This window comes from Impatiens glandulifera, chromosome 5, assembly GCF_907164915.1.
Source record: "Impatiens glandulifera chromosome 5, dImpGla2.1, whole genome shotgun sequence".
In the NCBI taxonomy this organism is placed as follows: Eukaryota; Viridiplantae; Streptophyta; class Magnoliopsida; order Ericales; family Balsaminaceae; genus Impatiens; species Impatiens glandulifera.
The window spans coordinates 51,952,965-51,979,211 of record NC_061866.1 but is presented as its reverse complement, the minus strand read 5'-3'; the positions used below and the strand labels follow the sequence as shown (position 1 = coordinate 51,979,211).

At 30.5% G+C, this 26,247-nt stretch overlaps 5 protein-coding genes across 9 annotated transcripts; 1 reads left to right on the top strand and 4 right to left on the bottom strand.

Annotated features, from left to right (window-relative positions):
* Positions 1-160: 160 nt before the first annotated feature.
* LOC124939858 (probable arabinosyltransferase ARAD1) lies at positions 161-4,621 on the bottom strand. 4 transcript variants are annotated; one of them, XM_047480311.1, is made up of 5 exons: positions 4,456-4,621; positions 3,739-3,787; positions 2,641-3,640; positions 1,946-2,311; positions 161-837 (listed from the first exon to the last, which is right to left on the bottom strand). In XM_047480311.1, the coding sequence occupies exons 3-5, from the start codon at positions 3,592-3,594 to the stop codon at positions 619-621; spliced, it is 1,539 nt and encodes a 512-aa protein (XP_047336267.1). In that variant the 5' UTR covers positions 3,595-3,640; positions 3,739-3,787; positions 4,456-4,621; the 3' UTR covers positions 161-618. The 4 variants fall into 4 exon arrangements, with proteins under 4 accessions (XP_047336267.1, XP_047336268.1, XP_047336269.1 ...); XM_047480312.1 differs by having other exon boundaries at positions 4,460-4,621; XM_047480313.1 differs by lacking the exon at positions 4,456-4,621 and adding an exon at positions 4,357-4,413.
* Positions 4,622-6,455: 1,834 nt separating this feature from the next.
* On the bottom strand, positions 6,456-7,802 carry LOC124939968 (glycine cleavage system H protein 2, mitochondrial). The gene is made up of 3 exons (XM_047480436.1): positions 7,599-7,802; positions 6,864-7,123; positions 6,456-6,768 (listed from the first exon to the last, which is right to left on the bottom strand). The coding sequence occupies exons 1-3, from the start codon at positions 7,672-7,674 to the stop codon at positions 6,637-6,639; spliced, it is 468 nt and encodes a 155-aa protein (XP_047336392.1). The 5' UTR covers positions 7,675-7,802; the 3' UTR covers positions 6,456-6,636.
* A 1,123-nt stretch (positions 7,803-8,925) lies between these two features.
* On the bottom strand, positions 8,926-13,015 carry LOC124937892 (chaperonin 60 subunit alpha 2, chloroplastic-like). The gene is made up of 9 exons (XM_047478223.1): positions 12,859-13,015; positions 12,595-12,772; positions 12,367-12,488; positions 12,086-12,293; positions 11,865-12,010; positions 11,425-11,731; positions 11,043-11,293; positions 10,419-10,619; positions 8,926-9,507 (listed from the first exon to the last, which is right to left on the bottom strand). Exons 1-9 carry the CDS (start codon positions 12,916-12,918, stop codon positions 9,220-9,222), a joined length of 1,761 nt encoding a protein of 586 aa, XP_047334179.1. The 5' UTR covers positions 12,919-13,015; the 3' UTR covers positions 8,926-9,219.
* Positions 13,016-19,932: 6,917 nt separating this feature from the next.
* LOC124937856 (F-box protein PP2-A13-like) lies at positions 19,933-21,022 on the top strand. The gene is made up of 2 exons (XM_047478184.1): positions 19,933-20,349; positions 20,423-21,022. The coding sequence occupies exons 1-2, from the start codon at positions 20,029-20,031 to the stop codon at positions 20,957-20,959; spliced, it is 858 nt and encodes a 285-aa protein (XP_047334140.1). The 5' UTR covers positions 19,933-20,028; the 3' UTR covers positions 20,960-21,022.
* A 245-nt stretch (positions 21,023-21,267) lies between these two features.
* On the bottom strand, positions 21,268-25,182 carry LOC124937857 (serine/arginine-rich splicing factor RS40-like). Of its 2 annotated transcripts, none has more exons than XM_047478186.1 (5): positions 24,259-24,399; positions 22,669-22,956; positions 22,305-22,417; positions 21,839-22,074; positions 21,268-21,751 (listed from the first exon to the last, which is right to left on the bottom strand). In XM_047478186.1, exons 2-5 carry the CDS (start codon positions 22,691-22,693, stop codon positions 21,457-21,459), a joined length of 669 nt encoding a protein of 222 aa, XP_047334142.1. In that variant the 5' UTR covers positions 22,694-22,956; positions 24,259-24,399; the 3' UTR covers positions 21,268-21,456. The 2 variants fall into 2 exon arrangements, with proteins under 2 accessions (XP_047334142.1, XP_047334141.1); XM_047478185.1 differs by lacking the exon at positions 22,669-22,956 and adding an exon at positions 25,051-25,182 and having other exon boundaries at positions 21,272-21,751; positions 24,259-24,397.
* Between the last annotated feature and the right edge of the window lie 1,065 nt (positions 25,183-26,247).

The window sequence follows — 26,247 nt, the reverse complement described above, 5'->3', positions numbered from 1 at the left end:
TGAAAATTAAAAATATAATTTAGATGAACTTTACAAGGTATAAAACCTTATTCTACTTTCTTTTCTTTCTTTTGCCATTTTATCTTATACAACTGAAACAGGCCAATCAATATAACATGCCGGTTTTCAATATATCCTGTTTCTGAATCTGGATCACACGGAGAAACCAACAAAATATCTTTTGAATCTATGTGTCTGAGTAACATCAAATGTTTCCAAGTGAACAAAAACACTCATCTTTTAAGAGAAAAAAAAAAGAAAGAAAGAAAGATGTAATGGTGTTGTTTAGGGTTTATATGAGTAATTGTTCTCTGTTCCTTCACACTAATAAACAAGAGAAAATAAGCTATATGAACACTCAAGCTAAAATGCCTGCAGACAAGCTTATTTCACCAGAAAAGCATTATCTGAAATAATATGCATCTAATATTCAAGTATTGGAAGAACGCCTTATTAAACCATAAAAAAGGAGAGACGTTACCTACTTGATTAACTTTTCGAGAGCAGTGCTGGTTGTGTCGTTTCAGAAGCCGGTTCAGGCAATGAATTCGGGAGGGGTAGGATGATTGTAATAAATCTCCACCTCTCTTCTTCTCATAATATATATATATATATATTTTAATTCATGATCTTACCCCCTCCTGGTAATGGTATAGTCTCCAATCTTGTTGTCCGGTTAGAACAAAGACAAGCGCAATCAAGTCCAGGCAATTCCCTCTCCACTTTGCGTTTATCACGATTTATCATTAGTTTGATTAGAGGGAGCTTTTGAGAAACCTGTCGCCATATCTCCTTTACTGCTCCGTTTGGATCCTCATATTCAAAGTAGTGTTTCACCTAATTCACAAAATATTAGAACCAGATCATATCTTCTTAACCACAACAACAACAAAAACCTAGAGCTTCACCATTCTGAATATGAATGTCCCCCCTATTCTAGACCAATTTTACAGTAAATAAGAATACCCTTCTATTAACTAAGTGCTACAGTTTCATGGGAATTGAATGCAAAAATTAGTAGTAGAATAGAATGATCAGACTATAAAGCTAATGCAATGATAAAACAGCTTGCACTAAATTATTCTTAAGGAAGCTTACTGAGAACAGATTGAACATCATCATATAGTATTAAAGATATTAAATAATATCCAAGTCATTAATTAGAACAAATAAGATATAGTTATTATATTCCTGGTAATTGGGATTAAGTTATCATTTTCCTTTTCGTAATATTGATTATATATATATATATAATCTAACCTATACAAGAGATTCCTGACATACTGTACTTAATTCATATTCTTCTTGTTCTTGAATATCTTCTCACTCCTTCATTAATTCTCTTACATAGTGACATCTGTAATTGAAGGAAATCATCCATAGTCCTCAAAATGAATAAATGCTAAAACATAAAGAATCAGATCATCATATGTCTTAGGTTATTAGGTGTAATCGTTATTTCCCATTAGGGTTTATGTAAATACAAGTTACATCTCTGGAAGAGAATCAAATCCTTGTAAACTAAGATTTTTAGTTGAGAGAATCAGGATAAATATTTAATCTAATGTTAATAGCTTGAACTATAACTAACTACTAAAAAGAATAATAAGAGATTATCTACAATTATAAAGAATAAAGTAAGTGTATTTTTAGTTGATGATTTTAAATGATAGAATAAGTGATTTGATGATGGGATGTTAATCTATTTGGATTTAATCCACATCTCAAAACAAGGCCAAAGCCTGGTCAATAGGAATCAGTTAGTGGTTCTATAAGAAGTGAATTATCAAATCACCATAAAAAGTGCAGAAAATTAGATGCATTGGAACAAACAATTCAATAAGAAGACATGTCCAAGCATTTAAAACCTTAATGTGGGTATCTGAAAGAGTTAACAAAAGATGCCTTTGTAGAGAAGTAACATGAATGTGAAAACGTCAAATACCTTTTTGATCTCCTGTTGATACTCCAATATTCTTTCTATGCTCACTTCTCTAAGCAACTTAACCAAGTAACGTGGCTTCACAGCTGTATTTGAATCCACAAATATAGCAATTTTCCAGTAATCTATGACATCTTCGAAGGGTAACTCGATGTAGTCACTAACAATAACTGGAATACACAAACTCACAATTGCATCAAAAAGTCGACAGGCTGATGGAGTATCTCCAGCTGGATGTAAACAAAACTTAGATGTATGCATCCCCTGTGAAGCCATGCGTCGACTTTCCCTCGATTGTGTACCATGCTTTATTATCACATCTTCTTCTTTCTGAAGAACTTGAAAAAGCAAATCACGGACTATCCCACCCTATCATCCATTACATTGTCAGATAAGATTAATCAGTAGGCAGGTGCGAGAAAGATAGCAAAAGAAGAAAGCAAATTGAACATTAATATTGGATAAATGCTTTTAAGAGATCCCACTAAACAATGTGTGTGTGTGATCCTTATGATAGACATCGCAACCTGAATACATACAAGTAGTATGTTCAATGAATGGATTTTCAAGTTGTACTGTTACTGTAATAGATTAACAACCACAAAACAAATTATGTACCCACCTGAAACTTCAATAGCAAATGCATAGCAGAAAAAAAAACACATTGATAGCTCTAAGGAAGAGGAGTAGAACTTTACCTCCTTCCGATAGCGATTCCCCATAAAGAAGAGTAGAGACTTCCTAGACTCAACACCGACATCTCCATTAAAGGTTCTGATACGATGGGAGTAAGGCAATATTACATCTTTCACTAACGAAGCCTGATGATTGGCCAATCTCCCGAAATCTGAAACAAGAAGCAATCCGTTTTTCACTCTGTCCACAACCTTATACAAGGCATTAGGGTCCTGGCATATAAATATATGGTCCCATCCATTATTCCTCTTCCAGTAGAACTGCTCTTCCAACCACTTGATAAGCCCCTCTTGTGCCTCCTCATCACTGTACATTGTGGTCCCTGATGCAGAGCCCCCAGGCAGAAGAGGGTTCACCCCAGGCCGAAGAGGGTTCACAACCAAGCTTAATGATGAGAAGAATGGAACATAAAATAAATCAGCCTTATCTGGATCAAAGACCCTCTCTATCAGAGAAGCAGAACGGTCTGTTCGGTTCAAATCTGCAAAAAGGTACCACTCTGCTGGGTGTTGATTTCCTGGATACTTGTTTAATGACACATTGCGAACGGATGCGTAGCTTTCAATGACCCCATATGTGAACTGTCTTGGTAGATTGTACATATAGACTTTGACTGGGGGTGACTGAATATCATGTAAGCCAGGAATCTTATTTTTAGTGTACAACGAAAAGTTGGAGTTCACATTTATAAGATTTGGATAGAAGAATGCATTAAATGAGGCGTAACAAGCAAGGAAAAGAAGGATTGCAGCCACTGCAGGTTTGAGAATGGTTTTACGGCCAATTTTGGAAGACATTATTAAAGACTTGACATTGGAAGATAAGGAGGGAGAAGGAGGAGAAGAAGAAGCAGAAGCAGAAGAAGCAGAAACAGATACAGCAGAAGCAGCAGAAGCAGATGCTAAATAATGTTGAAAGTTTGGTGTTGATCTGCTCTGGGGTTGTCGCTTGTTCATTTGCTTTCTCCTCAGAGGTGATAATGACGGCGTTGGTGGTGCAAAGCTGTTAAAGCACCATCATCAAGGTTAGAGGTGAGTAATGTTTGGCCCATAAGCGTCGGGTTCTTTTGTAATGAGAGAGCTCAGTTTAAGATGTAAAACCTTCACATGGAGTAAGCTCAGCAGATGTAGATTGAAATGGAAGACAGATCTTGAAAAGAAATGAAAAATTATATTAAGTTAGACAGCTAAATCACCTAAAATATCCAGAAAATGGAAAAGAACTGTCAGACATATAGCTAATATAATGCCATGAAGAAACCAGCAAGTGAAAAGACTGAAATGCATAAATCTCACTAGCAAGATTGAAGTGATTCAACCAGAAACAGTAAAACATGCTTCAATGTTAAATGTATGAGTTTCTTCTGTCTGGTTAGTTCTTAGATCTTGAGACAGAGAAACAATAATGAGATCTATGAATAAGGAATAAACTAAACAGAAGCCACACATTCCATAACTAATTCTTTATGTACATAATCGAGAGAAATCGATTACAGTGACAATAATGGTGAACATCAAATAAAAGCAGGAAAATCAGGATTAAGCAACTTTAGAGCATAAATAAAGGTGAATTAAGATAAATCAACAAGATAGAACACCTAATTGGCTAAATAATAATAATAATAATAATAATAATAATAATATAAACGTATAAATCTGAACAAGTCTAAAAACAGTGATCTATCTGATTTCACTAAGCAATCTAGAACAATTACGTACATTCGGAATTGCGTATAGAGAACGATGTTCTCCGTTGATAAGCATATCCTAAGGAAATGAAGGAATACAGTTATCTTTTCATATATATATATAATATACCTACAATCAGGAGATCCTCAGGAATGGTTTGCCGTTCGAAATCAGGAGGATTTGGCTCTCTACTTTCGCAATAGAAGATAAAACAACTGGTCTGAAAATGGCCGCTGGCGCCCTCTTGCCAGAGTAAGGGAGTTGTTCCGCCAGAGAAGAGAGAGAGAGAGAGAGACAAACTTTAATATTATTATTATTATTTTTGTATTGTATTAATTATTTTCAGCCCAAAATTTTAAATATATAATACCTTAATAATAAATAATAATTAAATTGAAAATATATTATTAAATTAATTGAAGTGTCCCTATATTATATGTGTTTTTTTATCCTTCTAATAAAGTATATTATACTAGTGACTAATTGATCATAGTAATATATATAAGCAATTCTCTTTAAATTTGTTTTTTTTATTTCTAATATTATTCTTGTTAAATATATTATTTTAATAACTCCTTACATATTTTCATTTAAAAAAATTAATATAACTAAGAGTGTGTTTTGTTTTATGAAGATGAATTAGAATTGATATTGGAATTGAGATTGAAATTTTAATTCCAATTCCATTTCCATGAGAATTGGAATTGAATTAATTCATATGTTTGGAAAAATGATAGAATTGTAATTTAATTTCAATTATTTTGTTTGAAAAAAAAAAAATATTTTATGAATATAATTTTGATAAATAATTAAAAGTAACTTTATATCAATAATTTTAAACAAAAATTCTAACAATAAAATATAAATTTTCAGCAAGACAATTTTTTACTAAAAAAATAGCATAACATCAAACAAGTTATAATAATATTTTGATAAAAGATCAAAGTAACATAGAAAAGTTTATAATTTTGTATTCAATAAGTTTCAAATATCTCCTTACCCATATATGAGATAACCATATATGAGATAAAAACAGTCTTAATAACAAAAGAAACACAAAATAAGAAATTGGAAATCTCATAATTTGATGATCACTTCTTTATTTGTAACAAAATCAATGCGAGCCTCATACGCTCAAGGATTGTTAGAAACACTTCGTACTTTTTCTCGTTTGTTGTGAGTACATCAATAGCTTGTAGAAATTGTGTCTCCTCTAAGTCTGAAATTTTTGATAGTTCATAAAAAACTTTTGAGCACTTGTCTTGTCAACATTGTATGCCTTACCAACCACATCAGTCATCTTGGATATTGTAGTGGCCATATCATTATGACGAGTTCTTTTAGAAGGTCGTTCTACACTAGTTGACTCTTTATTTAATTTTGAACAACTCTATACATTTTCAAACATAACTCTTGCGCCTTTATCGGCCGTTTCAGACTTTCAGCTCCACCTCCATTAGCTTTATCTTGTCCACAAACAAATAATATATATTATATAAGTTTTGTATATTTATAAATTATAATAATAATAAAAAGAAGACAATATAATTATTTCATTATTAATCATATTAATTAAAATCTAATTATTTATTTTAATTTTAATAATTAAAATATTAAATAATGATAATAAAATAACATATATTAACAAATAAATTTTATAATAATAAGTAAAACAGTCTTTTTCTCATACTTCTTACCAAACATATTTTTTTTATAAACATAAAATTATAAAAAAAAATACAATTTATAATTCTCAACCAAACACTGTCTATCCTTGTTTTTTAGCCGAAATAATTACTTAATTTTAATTTAGAGCATAATAACAAAATTTGATTAAAGTATTTAATTTAGGAAGTATGAACAATAATGTTCACACAAGTGATGTTACTCAAATGTTAATATTTAATTTAAATATAATTCTAATAACATATACAAAACAAATAATTTAAATTTACTGTTTGAATCTTGACTTGCTTATAAAAAAACATCAAAATTTTCAAACTTAAGGAAAAACTTTGAGATTAAAGAGAGTATAAGTATAGTATTAAATATAATTTAAAGCATAAAATGAATAGAAGAAATTTAAAAATCAAAATAACATAAATTGACAAAACTAATTAAAAAAATAAAATAGAGAAAGCATCCATTTGGATCTTTTAACCCCAAATGGTTTTCATAGAATGATAAACAATAAAACTTGTTTTAAAACAAATTTGTCACAAATTTATCAAACAAACAGTTAACATTGAAGAAGAAGTAGATAAAATGTCCATTTTATTCTCCTTGACAATGGAGATTGCCCAACCACTATCAATGTTTAGCATCTTCTTCTTCACAAAATTTGGAGTATTTGTCTGCATCCATCAAGGATTTCAGTTCCTCCCCATTGTTATCAATCTCCAACTTCATTATCCATCCGTTTTCGTATGGGCTTCCGTTTACCTATAACAAAACATTCGTTAAAACCTAACCTCACAATTACAATCTACTAGTGTAGCTCAAATGAAAAAAGTCTAGTATCGAAGATTTGTACTGACCAAACCGGGGGAGTTGTTAAGTTCTGTGTTAACTTCAATAACTTTTCCCGAAATGGGAGAGTAGATATCGCTTGTAGCCTTAACACTTTCCACAGCACCAAAACTACCGCCTTGAGATAAAGAAACACCAATTTCTGGTAACTCAACATAAACAACATCGCCCAAATGATCCTGAGCATGATCTGTTATTCCTATTACTGCTGTGTTACCATCAACTTTAACCCACTCATGAGAATCAGCATACTTCAAATCCTTCACAACTACAAGTAACAACAAATTAAACCTAATTAGGATTATGAACCTGTGTATCAAAGGGAACAACTTTATCTCATTCTGATTGAAACCCTAATCTCTAATTCTCTATTGATTTCCATATGATAGAGTTAGTTACAGTTTTACAATACAGACAATAACATGAAGAGATCTATCCAATTGAGAATGTTATTCATATATGAGGTACACATTTAAACAACTATCACGATCTTAAATGATCTACATTTCACAGAGATTAGATTAGATCACGAAGGGGTTCTACAATAGATCTTGTGAGAACTGATGATAACAAATGATATAGCTCTCTATCTGTTTCGCCGATCAGAACAGTGAAATAAGAAACAAAAAGATCATAGATTTGAAGATCGCATGATTAGGTGAGGAAACAAAACAGGAAGAGAGAAATAGATCAATGAGAGAAAACAATGAAGGTGGCAGAGAAAGTGAAGATGGATTAATTACCTGTCGCAAAGCCTCTGGGGAAAACTGAGATCTTGAGGTAAGAAGCAGCCCTTGAAGACAATAACCTTAGAGCCATTGATCTCTTTCTTTCTTTCTCTCTCTCGATCTCTCTCTCTTTCGATCGATCGATCTTGATATTAGGTTCTTATGATGAGGAACTGATGAGACCTTCGGTAGGTGGCGGCCCTGCTTTTTGTTTTTGGTGCACGTTAGATTCGGTTTATTTTATAAAACAAAACTCATAATATTAGTCCTTAAACTTTCATATATATATATCCTCAATTTGTTTTTTTCTCATTTACTCCCATTAAGTTTCAAAAACTATTAAATTAATAAATTTTATATTTTGTTGGGTTGAATTATTAAATTAGGTTCCTTATTATTGGGTCAATTGGGATTTCAAACTTCTTTTTTTTTTATCTATACTTGAGACTTCTTATCGTTAAAATTATACAAAACGATATTTTGTAACGGTTTCAAAGTTAATTTATTATCTATATGGCGTTTATAAATAAATAATTTATGACATTAATTTAATTACGGAATGGAATGGAGTTTTGACTACAGATTCTTTAAAATTTGATAATCAAAACCCTCAATTCATTAAAATTTGGTAGTTAAATTAGTGATATTAATATTTCATTTATTTATAAATGTCGTATAAATAATAAGTTAACAGCGTTTAAAACTGATAAAATAAAACTTCTTAAGTGGTATAACTTTAGTAATAATAAGCCCCAATCGATGAGATTTGAAAAAAATAATCTAAAATTTGAATTGTCCCACAGAGAGCAATAATTTGACAATTCGATCATATATGTCCTACCAAAATAAAAGATTTTATTTGATAACAGCTTAAATTTGAATTTAATATATATATATAAATATAAATATAAATATAAATATAAATTTATTTGAAAATAATAATAAATATATGGTTCAAATATAAGAAACACAGTCATGGTCCATGCTCATAATGGAAATCTATCTGAACCTTTTGGTCTCTTATACACAATTTTATCATTTATGGCTTATATCATAAATATAAATATAAATATAAATGCTATTTAGCTATAAAAATTAAATTTGAACCTTGTAATTCTATAAATAAATGAAAATTGTCTACCAGATTACTTTAATTCAAAGTAGTCTGGCAAACAAACATGGCTTAAGCAATCAATTCTCATTAAGAATCAAATTATTCATATTATCACACAGTTACTTTATTTTTTTATAAAATTTAAATATAATATTTTTTTTCCAATTATTTAATCAAAATAATTAAATCTTCAAATGGGACAAGATTTTCTCCCCAAAACTAAATTATTTAAAAACAAAAAACCTACAACAGGACCTCTAACTGTAGTGAATAACATTACAACAAATTGGCTACAAAATGGTAAAGATTTCATCCAATGTAAAAAAAAATAGACATCCCAAAACAGATAATCCCACCTGTTACAACAATTTCATGCCTCGAGCCTTTACACGAATAGGCCATTCATCAATTTCCTTGGGGACCTAGTTGGCATTTGTTCTTACTTGTCATGTTCCCCCATCTTCTCATCATAAGCACAAGAAAGACAATTATGTTTTTACCTGGTTGGGCATTTTCCTTAATCTATGGACCTATTCCAGGAAGAAGAGGAAGTTGATTCTTAGGCTGTTTTCTTTTATCCACTAATATAGCCTGAGTTGTTAAGAGTGCACCAGCTATAGAAACAGCATTTTGAAGGGCACATCTACAAACTCTACAAGGATCGATCACACCTGCAACTATAAGGTTTTCGTATGTGTTTGTCATTGCATTATACCCACTTTCCCACTCACAAGCACGGATTTTCTCAACAACTACGTCTCCATCAACTCCAGCATTGGCCGCAATCAACCTGGCAGGTGCAACAAGTGCCTGAAATTACAACAATTCAGTTAAATGCCAAATCTATACCCGTTGCTGACAATATGAGTTTAAGTTCAGATATATAGAAGCATTGTGACTTGTTACAACACTGAGCACAAAGAAACTGACAAGGAAGTCTGCAAAAAGTAAACCAACGCCAATTTCATCTCATTTTTACAGCTTTAGACTTCATTGTATATTTTAAAGTTCAGGAGTTATTCGATCCCTGAATGCATGTTTGAGGGGAGGAACTAACAAGAACCTAACTGATTCTCAAGTGGCAATGAACAATTGGAAGAGCTTGATCTCTTTGAGGGTTTGCACAAGTGAATCTAAGGATGAGTTTGATAAAACATAAAATGAAGTGTCTCAAAAGTAAATGTTAGAAAAAGCCAAATAAAAATATCTAAACTCTTGATTTGATTTGATAAAGTGTGGAGCTACAGTTATGAAAGTACTTAAAAGACTATTTTACCCTTCAAAATTTGATTAGTTTTCAGAGGTTATATTGTCTTTTGGACATTCTTACTTGATTACCTAAGTTAAGTTATTCACAACTTACCATGTTTCAGCTTAATTTGAATCTAATTTAAATAATAATTAAATGATAAAGTGTGTTATCAAACACCGCCTAAGATTATTCATCATGGCCTTCATGGCACTGAATACCCAGTGATTATTTCCAGGAAACGAAAAGGAACATCGATGCTAAGAATGGCATCCATATTCCTCCCAAATTTATGTAGCTTGTAATCTTTAGCATTTTTGTAAATCACACTAGTTGAGGATAATAGCATTAATAGATATTTTGGAACAGAGAATAAAAGTGTTTAAAAAAATAGCACCAGTTTGAAAGTTGGTGAACGATTTCCCTGGCCTGGAACAACGTAATTACAAAGATAAGTAGAATGACAACATACCATCCTAACAACATCAGCACCAATCAACTCATCTGGATCTTCTATAAATTTCTTTATGTTTGAAATTTCCTCAGAAAGATGCACATATGTAGCTCCACCACCGGGTACTATACCTTCATGCATGGCGGCAAATGTGGCATTTTTTGCATCCTCAATTCTTAGCTTTCTATCTTCAAGTTCCACCTCCGTGTGAGCACCTACCTAATTCAGACATAATAAAAAAAATAAACCATGCCTTCAGTGACCACGAATGGTACCATTGATCTCAATGATGACTAATGATACAGAAACTGTTAAAGTTATAGTGACCCGAATGAGTTTTGGTCAGGGCCCGGGCTAGCAATGCTACAAAAGAAAACCTGAATTTTTCAGGACTATGGACCTTTATAAATATATGGTCTTGGATAGGGTTTCTTTAAAATTACTTCTCTAATCTCTATTATAACCTACTTTTGGACATATAGTGAAAGTTTTTTTCCTATGCCCGTGGTTTTTTCTGTCTTGTATTTCTAAGTAAATTTATGTTTTTTACATGTTTTCTTTATTTTACTTGTCATCAATTTATAACATGAATAAAAACATTAAGTGTTTCCAAATTGATGGTTTTATTCAGGGATTGCGCACCTTAATCACAGCAACGCCGCCACAAAGTTTGGCAATCCTTTCAGAGAGCTTTGCAGACAGAGTTTTATTCTCCGTTTCAGCTAGATCCTTCTTTATCTGCATAATTCTTGCCTGAATTTCAGCTTTTGTGGACGGGTCAGACACAATAACGGTGGAATCACTTGTTACAGTTACTCTTTGTGCAATACCAAGCTGATCAGATGTTGCACCTTCAAGCATAAAGCCCAAGTCCCCAGACAAAAAATCAGCACCTGAAGTGGTAATAAGAGTATCAACACGACAAACAAAATTCTTTTTTTGTAAAAGAAGAATAAAAATCGAATAATCTGCCATTTGTAACTTCTGCTGTAGAAAGTTTGATATCCTCTTATAATTTTTTTACCTGTCATCAGGGCAATGTCTTGTAACAAAGCTTTCTTTCTTTCTCCAACCCCGGGACACTTTACAACAGCAACTTTAACTACACCTTGTGTTTTGTTCATAACTAGGGTTTCTAGCACTTGCCTTGATATATCCTCAGCAATTATTAACAGCGGAACATTCAGCTGGATAACTTTCTCTAATAAAGGAACAATCTCTTGGATGTGCGATATTTTTTGATCAGTGACAAGGATTTTGGCATTTTCAAACTCCACAGTGGATTTGTTATCATTTGTAACAAAGTGTGGAGACATATATCCCTTATCAATCTGTAAAAAGCGATTGCCTGGATAACAATTAAAATTTTGAAAAAATATAAAACATCCACTTTTCAGAGTCCTATAATGCATTGAGCCCTAAATGGATGCTATCAAGGTGATTGAAAAACAATATATATTGTACCTTCATTCCTTCTTCAACAATCACAATGGTTTCTGAAGTTGACGAAGTTTCAAGTAAAATGATCCCATCCAAACCAATCTTATCGATTGCTTCAGTAATAATGTTACCCACAAATTCATCATTTCCAGCCGAAATGGTTGCTATAGCTGTAAAGGTTGAACAAAAAGTCAGTTTTATGAATCCAGTTGAAATACAAGGGTAGAGAAATTAAATAAACTAACCTTTTAGATCTTCCCTTCTTTTCAATGGACTAGCTTTCTCGTTTAAAATTTTGACCAGTTCTTTAACAGTCGTATCCATTCCTTTCCTTAACGAGATTGGATTGGCTCCACGAGAAATAGCCAGCAAACCAGATTTGATCAGTTCACGAGCCAAAACAACTGCAGTGGTTGTTCCGTCTCCAGCTGAATTGTTGGTCTTGGTGGCTACCTGTCAAAGGACTCATTTAATCCTACAGCAATAGATGGTTAAACATAAGTAAATTTTGAGTAGATTAGATTACCTCTTGGATCAGCATTACTCCTGCATTTTCAATGGCATCCAAAAGATCTATAGATTGAGCTATTGTAACACCATCATTTATCACTTTAATATTCCCCTTATCTGACAGGACAACATTGCGTCCTACAAGATATTTCTAGTCCATAAATATTGAATCAATCCAAACAAGTGACTATAACTAACTAGCAATTCCAGAAAACCAAGGAGAGAAATGGGTTTTAAAATGAACCTCTGGGGCCTATGGTGATAGAAACAGCATCAGCAAGCTTGTTGATACCGGCTAATAGACCCTCCCTGCATTCTGTGCCGAAAGATATCCTTTTTGAAGCTGATGTAACCACGAAATTCTTCTTCGTAATCTTTGCGTATCTCCATAAAGCGCAAGTCCCTTGATTTCTATATGATCTCTGAAACAAAAGACGGGAGAAAGATTTAAAAGAGGTTCAAGAGATAGAAACGGAAACGGAGAGAGATAACAGTAATGATAACTTACGAAGGAGATAGAATCTGTCCGAGGGAAGAAGAGTAGAGATGAAGAAAGGGAGAGAGACATGAATTGAAAAGGGTTATCACTTGGCTGAAGAAGAAGAGATTGAACATTACAAATGGAGAATCGCGGCAGACATTGAAGACAAGGGTTTTAGCCAAAACCCTTCATAAACAGATAAATATTTCAATTAAACCGGATTAAAATTATATTTTGTTTACATTTTATATATATATATATATATATTTTATTTTGCAACAACAATAATAAAATAAAAACCCACCAAAATTATCCAAATTTTTTTTATATCAATCTAACTGTAATTTTTGTTTTCTTATATAGACTATTTCTACTTGACATCGGCTTACTAAATTTTAAACCGTCGGTTTAATTGGTGGGTTGATAAATTTGTTAAAATATATTATATATATATATAACCAATACCTATTTATATGTATGTTAACCAATACAAATATTATGAATGAGATTCGATACATAATTAATGAATCACTAGCATAATTTTCAAAATACAAATACATCTTATTAAGATCTTTTTACTAAACATTACACTAAAAATGAGTAATAACTTTGAAAATAAAATTTTGATAGTCTATTATTTAAGTTCATGATATTCTATCATTATTATTAATTTAAATGTTTCTTATTTAATAGTTATAATACATTATTCATCATTTTTAGTTTTAAATTCGGTTTTTTATCTAGTCTTATTTTAATATTATTTTTTAAATATTTGGTCATTTTGAACCGTTTCAGTGACGTTGAACCGATAAACCAAACCGTTGTGATCGATTTGGTAAAAAGGAAGCCGTAATAAATTCAATTTTGAGATTCAGTTTGGATCGAACGATTTTGGTTCGATTTGAATGGTTTGGTTCGTTTATACCCTTCCTCTCCACTAGATATTGTATGCTTCTTTTATAATTTATAAGTAAAATATAAATAAATATTTTTGTAAGGTAATTTGTGAAATTATTGATTGTATGACTTTCTAAATGTTTTTATCTTAGGATGTGTCAATGTCTATGGATGAGAATTTATTGGATTAAGAAGATTTTTTTAAAAGGCTGAAATAATAAATTGGGGTTTTTATTATGAACAATTGCAATTTGAGACATCTTTTAAACTTTACAATTTAGGACTTTTTATTGGAAACTAATTGTAATTTGGGGCCTCTTCTTTTGAATTTCAAAATTTGAGACTCAATTTCGATTTGAGATATTTTCTCTTGAACCTCATAATTTGGGGCTTCGTATGGTCAATTTTGTACAAAATAAGGTTTTGTCCTCACGGATATTGACATTCGTAAAAAATATATATATATAGTGTATTCTAAATACCCTAAGCCTGACTCAATTTCATTTCATCGCGAGGTGAAGAGGAGGGAAGTTGGGCTAAGGTGAAAGGGATGGAGTCGGGATGAAGTTTAATTTGGGTTGGGATTGATGAATATTTTCTTTTTCATTTTTTTGTTTTTAATGAACTGATATTTATTAAAAAAAAAAGGTAGCATTTAGAAGTACATGTCATTATTAATTTTTTAATTATAAATATTACGTAATATATTTTTTTAAGGGACATTCATGTCCGTTAGGGTAAAACTCCATTTCCTACTTGAAAATGTGAAGCCTCAAATTGTGAGATTCGAAATAAGAGGTCCCTAATTGTAACTGGCCATAAGAGAGTCTAAAATTGTGAAGTTCAAAAGAAAATAAGAAATTCTAAATTACAATTCACCCAAATAAGAAGACTTGATTTGTTATTTTTTACTTTTCTTTTCTTTTAAAAATAAGTTTTGTCATTAGATATTGATCATGAGGTTTATTAATTTTATTGGATTCATTTAGTATTTCTTCTAGAACTAGTTCTAGGACTTATCTCATTTTGGTGTTGATTATGATATTTGATTTGTGTTAGATTATTTTTTAAATATTCTATTAAGGTGGTTAAGTGAAAATAGTCGACTTAAGAGATCAAAATATTACGAGTTTGATTCTCACTATAAACGATTCGAATAGGAGCGGAAGATCATGAATAAGGGTATCATTTTAGTTATTCTTAGTTAAAAAATAATAATTAAAACTAATGATATTTTAATGCAAATTCAAAAGTCAATGGATGAACTCTTTCTAATTTGATTGTTACTACTAATCTATATATATATATAATGATGCTTAATTTTTAAAGTGTCCGGATTGCCGGGTCGAGAGCTGTGGTTAATTTGGATACTTGGGTCGGATTGTGGGTTGACCCGTTTTTAAATTTAAAACGGTTAAAAATAAAATTAAAAATGCTAGAGGTATGTTTCGAACTTGCAACCTAACAAAACAAATATAACTCTTTAACCAACTAGGCTACAAAGACTTTATATTTTAAATTCAACACCAAATTTGATAAACGCGGGACGTTTTAATATTAATATAAGATCAACTTTTTAACTAACTAATCTATATATATATAATGATGCTTAATTTTTAAAGTGTCCGGATTGCCGGGTCGAGAGCTGTGGTTAATTTGGATACTTGGGTCGGATTGTAGGTTGACCTGTTTTTAAATTTAAAACGGTTAAAAATAAAATAAAAAATGCTAGAGGTATGTTTCGAACTTGCAACTTAACGAAACAAGTACAACTCTTTAACCAACTAGGCTACAAAGACTTTATATTTTAAATTCAACACCAAATTTGATAAACGCGGGACGTTTTAATATTAATATAAGTTCAACTTTTTAACTAACTAATCTATATATATATAATGATGCTTAAATTTTAAAGTGTCCGGATTGCCGGGTCGAGAGTTGTGGTTAATTTGGATACTTGGGTCGGATTGTGGGTTGACCCGTTTTTAAATTTAAAACGGTTAAAAATAAAATTAAAAATGCTAGAGGTATGTTTCGAACTTGCAACCTAACAAAATAAGTACAACTCTTTAACCAACTAAGCTACAAAGACTTTATATTTTAAATTCAATACCAAATTTGATAAACGCGGGACGTTTTAATATTAATATAAGTTCAACTTTTTAACTAACTAATCTATATATATATAATGATGCTTAATTTTTAAAGTGTCCGGATTGCCGGGTCGAGAGCTATGCTTAATTTGGATACTTGGGTCGGATTGTGGGTTGACCCGTTTTTAAATTTAAAACGGTTAAAAATAAAATTAAAAATGCTAGAGGTATGTTTCGAACTTGCAACCTAACAAAATAAATACAACTTTTTAACCAACTAGGCTACAAAGACTTTATATTTTAAATTCAACACCAAATTTGATAAACGCGGGACGTTTTAATATTAATATAAGTTCAACTTTTTAACTAACTAATCTATATATATATATAATGATGCTTAATTTTTAAAGTGTCCGGATTGCCGGGTCGAGAGTTGTGGTTAATTTGGATACTTGGGTCGGATTGTAGGTTGACCCGTTTTTAAATTTAAAACGGTTAAAAATAAAATTAAAAATGCTAGAGGTATGTTTCGAACTTGCAACCTAACAAAATAAGTACAACTCTTTAATCAACTAGGCTACAAAGACTTTATATTTTAAATTCAACACCAAATTTGATAAACGCGGGACGTTTTAATATTAATATAAGTTCAACTTTTTAACTAACTAATCTATATATATATAATGATGCTTAATTTTTAAAGTGTCCGGATTGCCGGGTCGAGAGCTGTGGTTAATTTGGATACTTGGGTCGGATTGTGGGTTGACCCGTTTTTAAATTTAAAACGGTTAAAAATAAAATTAAAAATGCTAGAGGTATGTTTCGAACTTGCAACCTAACAAAACAAGTACAACTTTTTAACCAACTAAGCTATAAAGACTTTATATTTTAAATTCAACACCAAATTTGATAAACACGGGACGTTTTAATATTAATATAAGTTCAACTTTTTTAACTAACTAATATATAATGATGTTGAGTAAATAGATAATTGGGTCGGACTGTGGGTTGACTTACCCATAAACTTAAAACGGTTAAAAATAAAATAAAAAATGTTATCCGTAATTTTTTTCACGGTTTTTATATTATTATTCGTGCAAATGCACGGGCTAAATGTTAGTTAAGATAATTATATTGTTTTGAATTTAAGTAGTCTTTATATATTACTGTTTCATGTTTCATTTGAGAAAAAGTGAAATCATAATTCACACAAACAAAACATAATTTATAAATTGAATTCTTAAATTAGGTCAATAATTGTAAGGTCATGAAATTAAGCACATCAATCATAGTAAAAAAAGTATTGTTATTGAGTTTTGTTCTGATTTGACAAACTAATCCTTATCAATACATGATACTCTTAAGTCAATAATAACGAAAGAATAAGTTAAATTATGAAATTATGACTTATTTGTTTTTTTTTAAATTAAATCGTTATCAAACATTATTTCACAAATTATCTTTCAATCGCCTTACTTAATTCATTAATAAAAATATATATAATTATATATGAATATCCTTTTAATATTTAAGAAAATTATCTTCTCAAAATCAACACTACTCAACATATTTTAAATAAATTTTAATTTATTTAAATAACCCAAAACTAAACATTTCAATCACAATAAAACAATAGAACAATAAATGTTTTTTAGTCTCATATAATGAATTATGATTTTATTAATGCATTTCATTTCTATCTTGTCATTAATATTAATGAATACATCCAACCACCATGTTTCACTCAAACTATAACATTTTTTTTTATAATATTCTCGATGAACTTTCATTTCTAAGAGGAATCTATATAATACACCACAAAATATCCCTGTAATATAAATACACCAACTAATATAAATACAAATTTTTCTTAAAAATAATAGCCTAAACAACTAATTGACTGTAATATAAAAATCATAAGTATAGAGAATTAGTTTATCTATTTTTTATTCAATTTTCTGTAATCACGCTATGTAACATAAATAGTAATATAGTCTAGTTAAGACTTGCTGTAAAATGACCAATTTTTAGAAAATAAAAACAAAACATTTGGTAGCAATAAAATTGAATATTATGTACTTAATAATCCTTTACCTAATCTGAAAAACTCATTAAAATTAAAGTACATATATAATGACACACAATGACCACACATAGAGTTCCATAACATCATGTAGTTTGTATATAGGGCACTGGGCACGTTAAGTCCATTTCTAGTACTTTTAGGTACCATTTTTCAATTCCAAAAACTATGAAATGATACTTAATAATCATTATTTTAATTCAAAATAAAACATAAAAAAAAAAATTAGAAAAAAACTGTTCAAATATAATCAAAGGGACCAAAAGAGACCAAGAAATGAGCTAAAATCTCATTGAACACTAGACAAGACCCAAAATTAAGTTGTTCAAAATTCAAGGCCAAAAGTCTAAATTAAATCTAATTAATAAATATTAATTATAGTTTTAAGTAACCCATTAAATAGTAGCTTAAGTGACAATTTATTAGAAAACGAGAGGACTATGTTAAGACTTAATTGGTTTCAACCCACCTCAAAATTTATTTTTTCATAAATTATTATTATTATTTTACGTTAAATATGTGATATTAATGTCAATTTAATTTATTATTTTGTTTATTGTAATTTTATTTATTATAATTTTATTAAAATAATAAAATTTACATTATTCACTTGTTTTTCTCCATAACTTTCTTAAGTCAAAATTAATAGTTTTATTTTAAAAATAAAAAAATATATATATTGAGGATAAAAAAATATATTTATTTAATGTTAGCATAAATTATGAATGGCTCACAATTTTCGGTTTGTGTGAATGTTATTTTCTATCATTTGACTTGTCGGCGGGCGGAGTGATGGGTGAAGAATCACATGTATTATTTGGAGTTTTGTTTAAATATTTTATATATTTTTTACTAAAAAATTATATGAAATATTTGATATAGAAATTAGTATATGAATATAATGTAATATAAAATAACATATAAATAAATGTCCTTGTTGAAACAGCTTTCAAGATAATATTATTATAAACTATTATATATACCATTATTATATATCATACTTGTCATCATGATAATCTAAATCATCTTACTATCCTATATATTAGTGTTCACCATCCAAAAATAATATGAATTTATTATGTTTATTATGCTTTAATATTTTCTGAATTATAAGATAAAAAATAGTCTTTATATTCTATGTAAATTAATATTTTATTAATTTAATTTACATTTTAAATCAAATTAAAATTTAATTTAATTTAAATAACTCCAAAACCAAACAGCTCTTAGATTTTTATTCTTATTTTTTTTGGTTTAATAAATAAAAGTAAATTGTTTGAGTTTTTTTATATTTAAAATTAATTTTTTTAAATATAGTAAAAATATGATTAATAAAAAAATTGTAGTTGGTCTGATCTTGATTTTTTTAGTTTAAGAAAAAAGTTTATTTAATAAAATAGATAGATTATTAAAAAATTAGGATTTAAGGTTTAATAGTTTTTATATTTATATTTAAAATTAAAATTTAATAAGAATAAAATAAATATTTTTTATTATTTTAGTTGAATTAAGTGTTTTCTTAAAATTATAATTATGTAATAAAAAAAATCTAAAACAAACTTTACATCAAACCTCTTATTTCATTTTCTTATTTCATTTTTTTAATGATAAAATTTAGATCATCACTTTATTCATCTAATTAAAAATTTTGACTATTAAAATACTAAAATTAACCAAAAACTATAATGTCCAGAGGGCATTTTCGTCAATAAACACTCCAAAACTTATTTTAATTTTAAATGATCAAACAGAATTAAAAAAAAAAACTAATAAAACCAAAGATCAAACAAACACTTAATTTTTCTTACAAGGTGGGTCATAAACTCAGTCAAATTTACATCAGTACCATTTTCATAAATAAAAAATCCAAATATAATTATTCTTAATCAAATTAACTTGAACCAATTTATTTTAAATTTTAAAACAAGAAGATGTTAATAAATAATGTTTTTTTTTAATATTCTAAATTAATATTTAATTCAATAAATAAATTACATATATAGTTCTCAAACTTATTAATTTTTGTACAATCTCTCTCTAACCTCTGCCACTCACTCGCCGGCGATTCGCCGCCGCCGGCATTACAATCTTCGTCTTCTTCCCCTGAAAGCTTCAACTTTAATAATGGGTTCTAATACCTCTGCGTGTCTTTCCTCTAGTTCCGATTATCCATCTTTAAACCTAAAATTGGGAGATATTCCAGAGAGCTGCATCTCTTTGATTCTTACCCACTTAGACCCGCCGGAGATCTGCCAATTCGCAAGGCTTAATTGCGCTTTCCACGGCGCCTCGTCTGCCGATTTCATCTGGGAGTTGAAGCTTCCGTCTAATTATCGATATATCATTGAGAAACTATCCGACGAAGGATTCGAACTAGACGGATTGGGGAAGAAGGAGTTGTATGGAAGACTGTGTAGGTTCAATCCCTTTGATGGCGGCACAAAGGTTTGTTTGTTTGTTTGTAAATTGTAATAATTAAGATAATCATATTATTTGATTCTTCTCTCTTTGATTGAAGGAAGTTTGGTTGGATAAGAAGACGGGTGGGGTTTGTTTGTTGATATCTTCAAAGGGTTTATCAATTACAGGAATAGATGACAGGAGGTACTGGAATTACATTGAAACCGATGAATCTAGGTTTGAGAGTGTTGCATATGTTCAACAGACATGGTGGTTTGAAGTGGCCGGAGAAATTGAGTTTAAATTTCCAAAAGGAAACTATAGTCTGTTCTTCAGGCTTCATCTAGGGAAGAAGGTGAGTAAGAAGAGGCTAGGAGGAGGAGGAAGACGTGTCTGTAACATGGAACACGTTCATGGCTGGGACATAAAGCCGGTGAAACTTGAGGTGAAAACCGGCGACGGACAAGAAACAGTTTCGATGCGTTTTTTAGATGATCCAGGAAACTGGGTTCGTTACCATGCCGGCGATTTCATAGTGGGTCGGTCTGATCAGATGACAAAGATCAAGTTTTGGTTGAGACAGATTGACTGTACTCATACTAAAGGTGGACTTTGTGTCGACTCTGTTCTCATTTGCCCCACCACCTATTATTAAAAAAAACAGATCTTTATGTAATCATAATAATTTAGTCTTCATATTCATAACCTTAAATTTCTAGATTGTTTGTTGTGATTTCAAGATATTTTGCAAGTTGAGGTTGTCAATTTAGTAGCAGTAGCAGTTGGCGGCATATAACATCTCTGTCAAATCCATTTAATATTGTTTTACGTGGTCTCATTCTCTATATAATCCACGTGCTCAAACATATTTATAACTATTAAATACAAATAATTTGGTACCTAGCTATATACTTCTCAACATGTATAATCCAAACTCATAAAATAATATGGGTTTTAAATACTTGAAAGTTGAAACAATCTTTTAAGTGTTACATATATATTTAAAACATTCACACAGAAACAAGCATTAAGTCTCTTACAACATAATTGGTGGTGGTGGTGGTGAAGAAGGCGCGAACAAAGGACCCTAAACAAAGAAACTTTTAAGCAATGACCGCAGTTTACTGACCTGGGGGGATTGGTGTACACATATCATTCTCGGGGGCTTCTTTCATAGTTTGGAGGAGTTCCTCCTTCTACTACTCTTGGATTGGATCTTGAATGTAGGTTTGAGCCTCCATGTCCATAGTCTGGGCTAGCCCTTCCTCCACCCCTTCGGGAAGATGGGCTGGGAGAACGCCTATCATAGCTTCTTCCCCTCCTTCTTGGAGAAGAACCATCATCTCCTCCTCTTCTATCTGGGTTGTTGTAACCGTCCCCCCTTCTGTTATCATCATCATCGCCGCGAACAGCATATTCGACTGTAATGACTCGATCCATGAACTTGCTGTATAAACCAGTAGTAGTCATCTTAGACCACACATTAGCAAATATATTTTAAATAGGTTTTATGTATACTGATGGAAATTAAAACCTCAAGTTTGTTGCATCTAATGCTCTGTCGGCATCTTCCTGATCTTCAAACTGGACAAACGCAAAGTTCCTTCTGACCCTCACATTCAATATTTTCCCATATGTTTCAAAGTGCCTCTCCAGATCCCTTGTTCTGGTATTTATTGGATCAAAGTTTATCACAAACAAGGTTTTTGAAGGTTTCATGTTACCCGATGACTTCCTTGAGCTTCCAGACCTTCTCGAATCACGTTCTTCCTGCAAAACAACACATTTAACAATTGTGCCAAGTCCTCCTGTCAAGCAGCAACTATTAACAAAAGTACAAGCTCATGTTTATTTATTTAAATTACTTGTTTGGATTTTCTAAAATATTGTCAATTTCGTCTGATATAAGATTCAACTAGAAACATTTTAAATAATGTAATTTTCAACAATTTTGTTAATTGATTTTTCGTTGAAATTTAAATACTACAATATTATCATACCTTAGTCCACTCAACACGAAGTGGACGGCCCTTTCTACCAAACTCAAACCTATCCAATTTCCGAATAGCATCCTCTGCATCCCGTTCGTCCTCCATATAGACAAATGCAAATCCTGTGAAAAGAACGATGGACATTGTTTAGTCGTTGCTTGAACAACTTCAACATATATGGAAGATATGCCTGAAACCTGCATTCTGTAGCTTTATTAATACAAATTATATCTTTACTGCCTTGACAAGTCAGTTCAAACTATCTATTAGGGAAGAAATTGCAACAAAAAAAAGAAGAAGAGAGAAAAAACAAAGGAAGACACGAGAGAAAAACAAAGAACAAATAAAATCTATCAAGAAGTAAACACAACACCTGCCAATGGCTCTGATATAGTCATGATTTATATGTTGAAACATGTCTGAAATTGTGAGCAAAGGTCATGGAGGAATGTTAGACATTGGTGGAGGGAGTAGAAAGATGGTTGTGCCAAGGAGTATGTGCGCTGGCAAAACATGATAACATGAACCAAGGAGTAATTGATGTCCACTGAGCAGAAATACTGAAATCAACTCTTAGTACTAGGAAGGAAAAGTAATCCCATTCTCCAATAAATGCAGATGTCTGCATCGGTTTCAACTTCTGCAAGAAACCGCTTCCTCACTGTGAAGATATAATCACTACACAGTTGAGTAAAAGGTCCAAGAGAAATAATATAAATTATAGTGGTAACTATCCTGTAATAACAGATTAGAGAGAGGATGGTACTATGGGCTATTTATATTTCCATCTGAATTAGAAAAAAAAAAGTCCACATTTGTAAAAAATGACAATGATCTATAAAATAATTTGGTTCGTGATCCAGAAAATAATGTTTCTACCAAATGAAGCCAAAACTCACATTATATTCTATATTATGATTCAAAAGATAATCTTCATAGCAAATGAAGCAAAAAGTACAACATATTATGGATCATGATTTAGAAAAAAATATCTTATAATAAAAAGAAAAAACCACTTTCAATTTTAACTTTGGCTAGTTTTCAATGGGATAACAATTGTGACAAAATTAGGCTCTATGTCATCACTTTCCAATAATAAATAGAACTTTCATCTAAAACAAATATTCTAAAGCAACATAGTTAACTCCCTGTAACAAATTGAAAGAATTTCACTGCACCGTGTATGAGCCACATGTAATCTCAATAATGAAAATCATCCACTGCAGGGAGCTTGGAAGTTAACAAAAATCAACATTCCCAAATTGTTCACGACTCTATAATAGGCTTCATCCAGTTTTATCCATGTGATGTGAGTTTTGATTGTTCATCATTTAAAAATTGCAGGACAGAGTTGAAGTCATCAATGGACATGCGCTTAGATGCTTCTTTGCAAAATTAGAACCGTGTCACTGATCAAATCATCATTTAGTTTGGCACTGATCAAATCATCATTTAGTTTGTGAGATTCAAATTGCGATGAATAGAACAAGAACAATTGTGTTACCATAACAAAGTTACTAGTTGTCTTACAATAGCCTTCATTGTATTGGCCATGATGTGTGTCATTCTTAACACCAAGATCCATGAGAGGTTTGAAGCAACTTAGATTAGACCAGGAATTTGTACTCGATTATTTGAAATTTAAAAAAGGTGCAACGAACCTGTCTAGAATCTCATAAAATGCATGAAGAACCTGTCTAGTATGAGCAGTTAGTGCTGACATTCGACAACAGAACTTCCCTAGGTTGATTGAACCATGTTACAAAAGTGGGTTTCTTATGAAGGAACAGGAAACAAAAGGGATTGAATCTCACAAGGGAATTATGACTACAGAGCACTAAAAAACCAATCATATAAGCAGTTTTGTTTTCCTTTCCCAATCATGTGAAACAATGATCTAGGGGGTCTTGCAGATGATAAGAATATTGGCGAACATAAACAAGTTAACAAACAAATTGCCTACCAGACTTCATATCCACCCTATCAGTCTTGCCATATTTTCTGAAGAGTCGTTCGACATCAGACATGCGGGCATCAAAATCCAAGTTGCCAACGAATATAGCCCTCATGATTCTCAAACTCAAAAGAAGAATTCACTTGACCTGAAGTTGTGTTACATGAGAAGAAAATATGAGACAGTAGACAGCCAAAAGCGTTTGTGAAACAATATGGAAAATTAAATGACAGAATATGTTTTATTGGTACACTTGAATCTACAATACATGCAAGCTTCATGTTTCAACTATGTAAAGGGAAAAAACAATTGTTGCACATATAACAACCCAAATTGGAAGTATAATAAAAAAAACCATGCAAATCGGCAATTTTTCTAAGGTTGAATTGTACAATTGGTCAGTCTGAGCTTCTTTTGTCTATGAATTGTTGGGTCATATAGATACACGTTTGCAATGCAAGCAATAGAGGAACCTAAGGTAATATGATGCTATTCACTTGACCGAGAATCCAAGATACATCTATGGCCGGGGCAACCCTTATTCAAGAACTATTTACTCTTTTAATGGGTGGCAAAATTGAGTCAATATACATATGAAATTCGACGATCCTCCTGTACAAGCCTCGGACGTATTGGAAGGAAATAAATATGAATAACGGAGATAGTGAAAGACATCAGATCTGATGATAAGCAGAAGCACTCAGGAAACAGAACGGTGACACATGTACGCACAAACACACATATACCGACATACATGTATGTATATATATAGAGAGATGAGATATGTAATTTAAGAAGTACCTTGGGATCTTGGGTAGGAGCGAGAGCAGCTGTCAAAAACCCTAGACGCAGATGGAAAGGAAGAAAGACACGAATCTGCTAATTAGGCTTTGAATCAGCAAATAGCTGGCGGATAAGAGCAAAACAGATATATAGGGCTCGTTTGACTCAACTTATAATTTTTGCTTTTAGTGTTTGTTGTTTGTGCGTAATTAAAACACTTTTTTTTTTTGTATTTAAACACAAATAATCATAATTGTGTCAACGTGAACAATGTGGCAACATGTCATTTATATAACTTCTCCACTATTAAATTTAACTATGGTTGACATTATTTTTTACATTATTAATGATATTAAATTTTTGTTTTCTATGATAATTTTTTTTTCACATAGGAAGAATAATATGATGTTTTTGAATTATGATTATTTAAATAATCTTTAAGTCAAATATTAAATATAATTATTATTATTTAATTCTTTGTAAAAAAATCAAATAATTATAAATGTTAAAGAGAAAAACTCAAATATCAATGTAAAAGTTTTAGCTAAAGTAATTTAAATTCAATCACAAATAATAATTTGACCTAATAAAAATAGTTGATAAATGAATAAATAAGGATAGAATTTTTGATAAAGTTATAATTTGTGATTATTTAAAAAGTTAACCGAATACAATTTTCTAATTTTTATTTAAAATAAATATTTTAAATAGAAATAGGGTCGTGAGTCATAGTTGTTAAAAAAATTATGTAATTTTTTCATAGTTTATTTTATGTTATAAATTAATATATTTTTTTATGATAAAAAGTGTTAAATAAAGATAAAACTATTAATTTATGGATAAATACTTTTAATTATTGAGCTATATTGTATTGCTTACATATTTTCATTTATTTTCTGTTTTATTTTATGGTAATTAAATTATTAAAAATAAAATTAAAATTTAATTTTTTTATATAATTTTTTAAAGATCATTGTCCAAATTATAATATATAAATTATTTTATATATCATAAACCAGATTATAGTATTTTAATTTTATATTATAATTTAAATTATTTTTATATAATATAGTTCTGACAAATATATAATAAAAAAAAGTTTGTATCAATATATCATAATTAAATTTGTTTAAAAAATTGTCAAAATTACAAAAACAAAAATAATATTCTAGATCATTTATTCACATTCTAATATTATTATTGCATCACTGAATT